Below are 9,694 nucleotides of genomic sequence, written 5' to 3' on the forward strand. Positions count from 1 at the left end.
TAAAATACTAAAAAAAGAAAAAAGAATGAAAAGAAAAAAGTATAAAGAAAGAAAAGAAAAAAACTAAGAATAAAAATAAAAGCAAAAGTAGGAAAATTGAAAGAAAAATAAATAATTTTAAGAATAAAATTTTAAAAAGGATACCTTGGTGGCTCAGTGGTTGAGCTCCTGCCTTCAGCTCAGGGGGTGATCCCGTGGTCCCAGGATTGAGTCCCACATCCAGCTCCCTGCATGGAGCCTGCTTCTCCCTCTACCTCTGTCTCTGACTCTTTCTTTCTCTGTGTCTCTTGTGAATAAATAAATAAAATCTTTAAAAATGAAAAATAATAAAATAAAAACAATAATAGTTTAAAAAAAATTAAAAAAACACCCCAAACTCCAAAACTCAGCTTATTTTCTGTGCCCTAGTGCCAGTGGGGCTGATATTTGGGCTTGTGGACCCTTGGCTCACAGAGGTTGCAAGCTCACTGTGCTGGTCTGAGTTTTTAGGGTGGAGGATGAGAGAGTATCTCCACAGCTCCCTGGCTCTTTAAAATGCAGATTTTTTCCTGTTTCCCAGTATGACCCAGGCTGGTGTGGGTCTGCAAACCCTGAGATCGCTGAGGTCACAAGCTCCCTGTGATGATCAGACCTCCTAAACAGTGTTCCCACAGCTAGTCCTCCATGTGGAGAGTTCTAGTGTTCTCTCTTTTACACACTAGTTACTCTGAAACTGCAGCATTTTTTTTTTTTTCTGTGCAAGGATGGAGGACTCTGTTCCCAGTCCCTCAGTACTGTCACTCCCCTGACCATTCTCAGTATTTGAAAGGGGGATTGCCTTTGTCACTATACCTCTGTCTCGTTTCCATTTTCTCTCTCTCTTGGTTGTTCAGCAGCTGTTTAGTTCTTCAGGAAGAATGAAATTTGATGTGTTCGATGGAAGAGGGGAGTTCAAGGTCTTCCTATGTTGCCTACTTGGACTGGAACACAACAGATAGGTACTTAAATAGAAGTCACGGGACTGGTGGGATCTTTAAAGAGCAAGTATAGATAAAGAGGAAGAAGAGACTCAGAAGTGAGGACAGAGTTCTGGGACCCTCTAATGTGTAAAGTTCAGGAAGAGGAGGAGCAGTTAGAAAGAGAGACAAACAACAGCCAGTGAGTGTATTATGAATGAAATGACAAGTCCTGCTAGCTGGTTGAGTAAGAGGAAGGCTGAGAAATATGCACTAGATTTATCAATGTGGAGAGGTCACTGATGATCTTGGTGGAAAAATAAAATGGTTGGTGTGGTGGCAAACAGTGAACACAGACTTACTTGTAGGGGATGAAGAGAAAACAGAATAAATAGGTACAGGAAGCAGTAATGACTTTAGGTTTTGTTGTAAAAGAGAGCTAAGCAGGGGGTGGCTGCTTAGTGTTTGCTGGAGGGAATGCTAGTCCAAAAGTGACTTAAAAAAAAAATATATATATATATATAGAGAGAGAGAATAACGTCATCTTTGCTTCTCATGAGAACCAATCAGTAGGGAGGGCAAAATTGATGATACCAGTGAAAACAAGATTATAGGTGTGATGGCCTTGTGTCCTGCAATAAATATGAGGGTTGGGACTCAGGGCACTGTTGGGAGGTGAGTTTTAGGGAGTAGCATAGATGCTTCAACCACAGTAGCAGAACAGAATGCTTTGCACATGAATACAAAGGCAAGCATGTGATCAATGATAAGAAAATATGAGGTTCTCCTGGGATTCCTTCTAAACTCTCAGTGAAATAAGAGGATTATCAACAGACAGTGTGGAGTGGGAAGAGAAAGAGATCTGAGATGAGAATGTAAAAGATTTGTCTGGGACAATGGCTATTGTATGTTTTTGACAGCAACATAGGATAAGTACCACTATGAAAAGGTAAATACACGAACACACACACACACACACCAAGAATTTCAGGAGACAATGTCCTTCCTTCACTTATTTATACTTCTGTTCAGATCTATTTTATTAACAAAAGGTGGGTAGTGACTCACTAAATAATTTGGTGACACACGAATGGGTTGTAGTCTGCAGTTTGGAAAACACTCATCCAGAAGAACTGAAGAGGAAATTTTCTAAAGAGATGTAATAGGATCACATGCAGCACAATAAACCAACCTAAGGTTAGAAATAAATTGGGGCCAATCCATTTAATCAAAAGCACATCATTATGGACTCCCCACACCTGACTGTTCCTCTTATCCAAGATCTCTTTTTATTCCTCTCCTCCAGTAACACAGATCTGAGATCTATCAGTTTTCTTGTACCCCATTTCTGTAACTCTCCCTATTCAATCATTTGCCAAATTTAAAACATTCTTCCTGTAAACACTTACCAGCATCTCATTGTTTCTATTTCCATTGATTTTGCCATAGTTCAGACCCTTACCACCTTCTTTTTACCTTATATCATTACTATTCTTATTAGGATAATAAGATGTAATGGATGTCCGTGACAAATTTATTTTAAAAAGAGAAGCAGCTAAAGAAAATAAATATCTAACACAATCTCATTAAGAGGTTATCCAGCTTCGTTTGCTGGTATAGGTACTTCCATTTTGTATGCATCTCTATTATTTTCTCTATACTTGTCTGTATACAATTATATAACGAAACCCAGCCTTATGCTTGCTTTTCAGAAAACACATTGTGAATTTCTGCTCCCAGTATTATGTGTTTGGCAAAATCATATTTAATAGCTGTAGGGCATTCCATGTATGGTATTTTAATCTAAACCATTCTGTTGAGTTTGTGCAGTCATGTGCGTGAACCTCTCAGATCTGGGTCTGCAGGGAGCACAATTTGCCAAGGACCCCTGCTGCCGTGCTTGCAAATCAATTCATCTCCTAGCTTGTTGCAAGCCCGCATTTCCCAGTCAATAACAAAGCTCCGGAAATGTTCTTTTGCAGCCCCATTTCTGGGAGACCTGGGATTCCTCTGATGAGTGACTCTGGCTTATGGGTCTCCCAGACCACTGGTGGAAGATTACCTAGAGCCACACACAACTTTCCTTTCTTCTTTCCCTCGGGACCAGACTTGCACGGAGTCTGAAGGCTTCTCAGGCTTCTCCTAGCTCCTTTCCCATTTTCAAGGGCATTTCTCTTTCCCCTGAGACATTTCTTATACACTTAATCCCATCTTGGCATGTTTCTCAGAGGACTGAAAGGAGCACAGACATTCAAGTTGTTCTCAGGTTTGTATTCTCTACAACTAAACTCTTAATTGGTGAACTCTTAGCATATCATTCAAAGCACTGCCATTGCTCAGCAAATTAAGCCTGAGCACCTCCTCTCTCCACACTTGGCTCCAACCCATCTCCCCAGCCCCATCCAGTGCTCTTAGCCCAGGGCCTGCTGACCAAATAGTCTTCTATTTTCTCCTGCCTCCTCCACCCCCAACTCCCAAGAAAACATCTGTCTGGCTGATACCTCCTTCCTTCCTGATTTTTTAAAAAAATATTATTTATTTATTTATTTATTTATTTATTTATTTATTTATTTATTTATTTATGACAGAGAGAGAGAGGCAGAGACATAGGCAGAGGGAGAAGCAGACTCCCTGCGGGGAGCTTGATGTGAGACTTGATCCCAGGACCTGGGTATCATGCCCTGAGCCAAAGGCAGATGCCCAACCACTGAGCCACCCAGGTGTCCCTCCTTCTGGATTTCTTCTTGACTTTCCCACCCTGATGTTCTTTTCTTCTCCATTTTTAAAGGGCACAGAAAAGTGTTTTCTGCAGTGTATTCACCCTTTTTGATATGTTATCAGAGAGGCTGTATAGTCCAGTGGTGAAGTGTACAATCTGTAATCAGACAGACCTAGATTATCATTTAAAACACACACTCACACACATACAAATTAGCTGAGATTGGATATGTTTGGGCAACAGTGAGCTAAACAAAAGAAATCCAAGATTTTTTGTTTTGTGTTGTTTTTAATTGCAAGACTTCCCAGAGCCCTTCAAATGTTCATACAGATTGTGACTTTCCAAGGCCAGTATTGATACTTTGCACAGCTTTTCTTGAATTTATTTGATCACAAAATCCTTTAAAAACACCGCCAGACATTACTTTTTTTCTTGGAACATACTGGGAAAGGGTATAAGTAGCCCTAGATTTTTACATGTGTGGTTTTTACAGTACTATATATATTCTCCAACGTGTTATAGTTATTTGCATATTTATCTTAACATGTTTTCCCACTTTAGCTTTAGCATGAGGCCTTGAAAATAAGGGGCACTTTCTCAGCTGAAAAATCACAGAATTTTAGTTAAGGTTCATGGATCGGAATAATATTTGGCAACTGGAGAAAGTTTGCCTCTACTTGCAGTGCTCTTCCACAGTCATTTTTATATCATAATATCCTGGGCTACGTTTCAGGCTGGAAAAATGATCTTGATGTTGGACAAAAAGACCTTGTTAACACGAGGCTAAGTACATTGTCTCTACAAGTCACTTTATTGGTACAGCATAAGTGGGTGTAAAGATAGAGGTTCATTTTAAGGGCAAGGAAGCAGGAGTCTGCAGACTCTGGGTCTTGGCCCGCCCTGGGCAGCGAGGAGGGCAGCCTGTGGCTTAGTTCTGATTGTTTTCGTTTCCAAGGCTGTGCTTGTCAAAGAGGTACTCGGCCAGGCCGGAATCCGGGGCCCCCATCTTAACCAGGTTTTGCACGTGATCACCCAGTTCTTTGATAGACTTCACCTGCTCATTCAGATAGTGCGTCTCCAGGAAGTCGCACAAATGGGGGTCGCCTTGGTCTGAGGCCAGAGTGTGCAATTCGAGCAACGACTGGTTCACATTCTTTTCCAAGAGCAGCGCACACTCCATGGCCCTCAGGCCGCTCTCCCAGTCGTCCCGGTCCGGTTTCTTGACGTCCCGCAGGCAGATCCGGCCCCCCCGCTGGTTCTGCAGGCGCATCAGCTTCTCGGCGTGCTGGGCCTCCTCCCGGGCCTGGCGAAGGAAGTACCTGGCGAAGTTGTTGAGCGCCACGTCCTCTCGGGAGAAGTAATAGGCCATAGACAGGTACGCGTAGGCCGCGTACAGCTCCAGGTTGATCTGGCGGTTGACGGCGGCCTCGCAGTCGGGGTGGAAGTTCTGGCGCACCCGGGAGCCGGCGCGGGCGCGGGCGCAGGCGGGCGGGGCTGGGTCCCGGGAGGCGGCGGCCGCGGCCAGAGGGCGCAGGGGCGCGGGGGCGCGGGGACGCCAGGGGCGCCCGGAGGCCCGCAGCGGCGGGAGCGCGAAGCCCGGGCGCGCGCAGCGCAGGGACAGCAGCGAGGCGCGGATGTTGGGGAGGAGCCGGAAACAGGGCCGCATGGCTCGGCTCCTTGCGGGCGGGGGCAGCGGGCCAGGGCGGCACAGCGTGCGGCCGGCGCCGGAGCTTCGGGTCGGCCGGCGAGCGCGGCCCCAGGCGACGGCGACCGCGTCACACACACCCGGGGCGCTCCCGAGGCGCCGCGTTCCGGGCGGGGGCGGGGCGGCCGGGGCGCACCTGCAGGGCGGGGGCGGGGCGGGGCGGGGCGGCCGGGGCGCACCTGCCGGGCGGGGGCGGGGCGGGGGCGGGGCGGCCGGGGCGCACCTGCCGGGCGGGGGCGGGGCGGGGGCGGGGCGGCCGGGGCGCACCTGCAGGGCGGGCGCAGCCCCGTTAACCCGGCGGTGCCCCGGCTCTGCCCGTGGGCCTTTGTGACTTACTAGTTCATCGAAGTCAAAAGTGCTGTCCCAAAAATAGGCGCTGGGACGGGCGGAAGGGAGGAGGCACCCGGCGACGCTGGCCCTCCCTCTGTGGACTCTTTCTTTCCAAAGCTCAAGGCGCGCGCGTGGGGGGGGGGGGGGCACAGAGCCTTGAAATAGGATGAAACAAAATAGGTCCCAGCCAAAATGGATGCTTATAAATGGACTTTCTATTTATTTTAACAAGTGCAGGTACGGAAAGGACTGCTAGTACAAATTTTCAAGAGTCTGTAGTAAGAGTGCTTTTTTAAAAAAGTCATCTTATTTTTAAATATAAAATGCATCTTTACTGCAAAATAAAACACTAGAAAAGTAGGAAGAAGATATAAACTAGTTCTAAACATGAGGTTATTTATCTGGTTTTTGTTAACGCAGATACATAGAGTCTGAGCAGAGCTGTGGAGAAGTTGAATCACTATGTTGCACATCTGAAACTAATGTTACATTGTGTGTCAAGTAAAATGACTTTTTTTTTTTTAAGGGCAAATGCCCAGCTTTTACTAACAGACTTGTAATGTTGAAGTTCCAATGCCTTTTCTTAGCCTCAAGAAGATAAATTTTCTTAGCTAACATGCTAGGAAGTGTCAACAATACCAGGTTGCATCCTAGGACAGCAAACTGGTTCTGCTTTCTCATTGATCTTTTCAATAATGAGATTATTTGAGGTGTGATTATCTTTGTTGAGAAAGAGGTCAGATTCTAGTTTTTCTAGTGTATTTTCCAGGTGCCTTATTAAGTCTTGGCTTTTAAATCTTGCTGCTTCCTTTATGGCATGTATGAAATTTTTCCCACATTTCTGGAGATCTGCTCACTCCTTCAAGAAATTTGAAAATTCTTTCATATTTTCATCAACACTGTCAAATTTCCCTTTTTAACTGATGCTTTATTTCAGCATTGATTTCCATTGGTATTGGCAGTTTTTTTCTGGCACTTCTCCCAACACAGACATTGCTATAACTTTGGAGTCATCATCTTTCAAGGACATAGCTGAGCTTGCAGGGTGGGATGCTCCCTGTGCTTCCTATTTCACTGACAGCAGTGCCAGGCTTGGCCTTCTCTTAGAGGGAGGATGAATTGTGGATTCTCCAAAATGTTTCATTTGGCTTTCCTCCCAACAGCCAACTCCTCTGCTTTATCGGTCATCATTTCAGGGCTGGTCTTGGGCAGTCCCAGGAGTCCATCTGCCAAAAGAAGTTTTTAAATAAAAAATAAATAAATAAAATAGTCTGAAAAAATAAATTTAAAATGGTATTTGGTTTTAAAAGAATGTTGTAACTGTTATAGTGTATTGAGAAAATGAGGATTAACTCAACAGAAGAAAATTCAGGAAATTTCTCTACTCAGAACCATGGTTAAAATGTTGATAATAATTCTCACAGATTAAAAAAAAATCACAGAAGCTCAAAAGTAAATATATACCTTTGCAATAGCTTTCGAGAGGTATAATTGACATAAAATAAACTGCAGATACTTAAAATGTACAACTTGATAGAGTTGGATGTAGGTATATATCTGTGAAATCATTGCTAAAATCCAGATAATAAACATTTCATCACCTCTCAAAGTTCCCTCATGTTCTTTTATATTTTATAATCACTCCCTCCTGCCACTTTCTGCCCCACATTATCCCAGGCATCCATCGATCTGCTTTTCCTCACTATGTAGGTTAGTTTGCATTTTCTAGAATTTCATATAAACGATTGGTGTGAATTCCCTTTTCGCATGGTTTCTTTTGCTCAGCACGGTGGTTTTGCGATCTACCCATGTTGTAGTGTGTATGAATAGTTTTTGTTGTTGCATAGTTCTTCCATTGTGTAGATATACCACAATTGGTTTAACCTTTTCCCATCTCATGAACATTTTGCTTGTTTACAGTTTTTGGCTGTTGAAACAAAGCTGTTATGAACATTTCTCTCCAAGCCTTTGTATGGCTGTATATGCTTATTTTTCTTAGGTGAACACTTTATATGGAATGGCTGGACCATATGGTTAAGCATATGTTTAACTTTTAAGAAACTTCAAATTGTTTTTCCAAATGGTTGTACCATTTTACATTTCCATCAGCACTATGTGAGACTTCAAATTCCTTTACATCCTTACAACCACTGGTACTGTCACTTATTTCTTGTTAATTTAAAACTTAAAATTTAGCCATTCTGGTAGATGTATACTGGCATTTCTTTGTATTTTTAATTTGAATTCCTGTCATAGTTAATGATGCTGAGTACATTTTCTCATACTTCTTTGCCAGCCATGTATCTTGGGTGAAGCGTGCAAATCTTCTGCCCATTTTACATCCTGGGCCATTTCTCTTCTTATGGTTATTTGATATCTTTTGGTTGATATCTGAGTCTCTGATCTTATTGCTGCTTATATTCAGGCCTTCTTTCTGTTATCAGCATATTACTTTCTCCGTATCACTTTCCTAGATTTCCTTGTGCAAGTCAGACTACATTCCTAGGTCAGTTTCCTCAGCTGTAAATTCCAGATCCTACTTATTTCCATTGGGTCACTGAAAGGATTCAATAAAATAATTATGCAGAGGATTTGTCACAGAGCTTGGCACAGAATAAGCACTCAGGATATTCTTTAATAGTTCTTATTGGATAGTTTCTATTTAATTATTCAAGACCATTTATTTTATATTATTCAGTAAGCAATAATAATTATTATATATGGAAAACCTTATACAGCTTACACAGTATGCTTATATGCATTATACTATTATCATGTAGGGATAGTGAGGTCAAATTTCTTTTATAATATGGGCATATCAAACTTGTAGTTTGGTAGTAAGCTCTTTGGTCTCAAATGAGCTTCTTAAAGTGTACCGTAGATAGAGGTGGATGCCTAAGGTCTAGTTTCACTTAGTCTCTGCTAGCAGAATGCGATGGATATTCACCAAGAAATTTCCTACTCATTTTTGCTTTTCTCTATCCATCTTTGCTTTTATTTTCTCTAAACTTTTGCAACTCCTAAAACATAGTTCCCTAAAGAGAGGATCTGAAAATGATTCTTTAGTATTAAATGCCAACTGCTGCTACTAGTGTTTTAGTAGAAATGATGCTTTTCATATAAATGCTTATCCCCAAGGTAAAAAAAACCATAGCTATAAAACAAATGAAGGACGTGAAATGTAATGCAAAACAACATCATAAAACACAATACACACTGAATATTCCATGCTAATCTGTCAAAAATGTTTCCTGTTCCTTACAAAGTTTGTCATGTGTTTCACTAGATGTTGAAAATACAAGGATTTTTTTTTTTTTTTAAATTTAGGGACATTTTGATTTCCAGTGTTCATAGTAAACAATGTTATACCAAAAGTACAAACCTAGACCATGGCCCACCATTCTTCGCAAGCCATTTCTTTCTCAGTTTTTTTTTTTTTTTTTAAGATTTATTTATTTATTCACAGAGACAGAGAGAGAGACACACAGGCAGAGGGAGAAGCAGGCTTCATGCAGGGAACCTGATGTGGAACTCGATCGGGGGTCTCCGGGATCACGCCCAGGACTAAAGGCGGCGCTAAATTGCTGAGCCACCAGGGCTGTCTTCTTCCTCAGTTTTAATGGCTTCTTCTCTTCCTTGAACAGCCCTCTAAGCCTTGGAGATTCTCTGGTGCTCCCTTTACTTCTCCTTTGTCCTGTCCTCCCTTCTTTTACTTCTTCACGAAGTACATCTCATCTTTTTAGGTCCCATCAAATATGTTATTTTCTCTCTAAGGTCTTAGATAAGTTCATTTGGAATGAATCACTACTTTGTTGTTATTGTTGAAGACTTTGTTTATACTGAGAGTATATCATATCATGTTATAATTTCTTGTATATGGGCACATGCCTGTGTATACTTAAATGTGTGTTGGTGTGTGTGTGTCCTTACAGGCACAGCTTATCATCCTACTTATTTTTTTTTATTGAAGTATAGTTGACCCACTAGGTGTACACCATAGTGATT

The 9,694-nt window shown here is 42.3% G+C and overlaps 1 protein-coding gene across 1 annotated transcript; it reads right to left on the reverse strand.

Moving 5' to 3' along the window:
- Positions 1 to 3,924: 3,924 nt before the first annotated feature.
- Positions 3,925 to 5,335, reverse strand: LOC119878918 (ferritin heavy chain-like). The gene has a single exon (XM_038589457.1). It carries the CDS (start codon positions 5,318 to 5,320, stop codon positions 4,583 to 4,585), a length of 738 nt encoding a protein of 245 aa, XP_038445385.1. The 5' UTR covers positions 5,321 to 5,335; the 3' UTR covers positions 3,925 to 4,582.
- Between the last annotated feature and the right edge of the window lie 4,359 nt (positions 5,336 to 9,694).

This window comes from Canis lupus, unplaced genomic scaffold (assembly GCF_011100685.1).
Source record: "Canis lupus familiaris isolate Mischka breed German Shepherd unplaced genomic scaffold, alternate assembly UU_Cfam_GSD_1.0 chrUn_S207H367, whole genome shotgun sequence".
In the NCBI taxonomy this organism is placed as follows: domain Eukaryota; kingdom Metazoa; phylum Chordata; class Mammalia; order Carnivora; family Canidae; genus Canis; species Canis lupus.

What these genes read in the sequence shown, in the direction of transcription:
- LOC119878918 (XM_038589457.1), bottom strand. Translation starts at nt 5,320, where the DNA reads ATGCGGCCCTGTTTCCGGCTCCTCCCCAACATCCGCGCCTCGCTGCTG.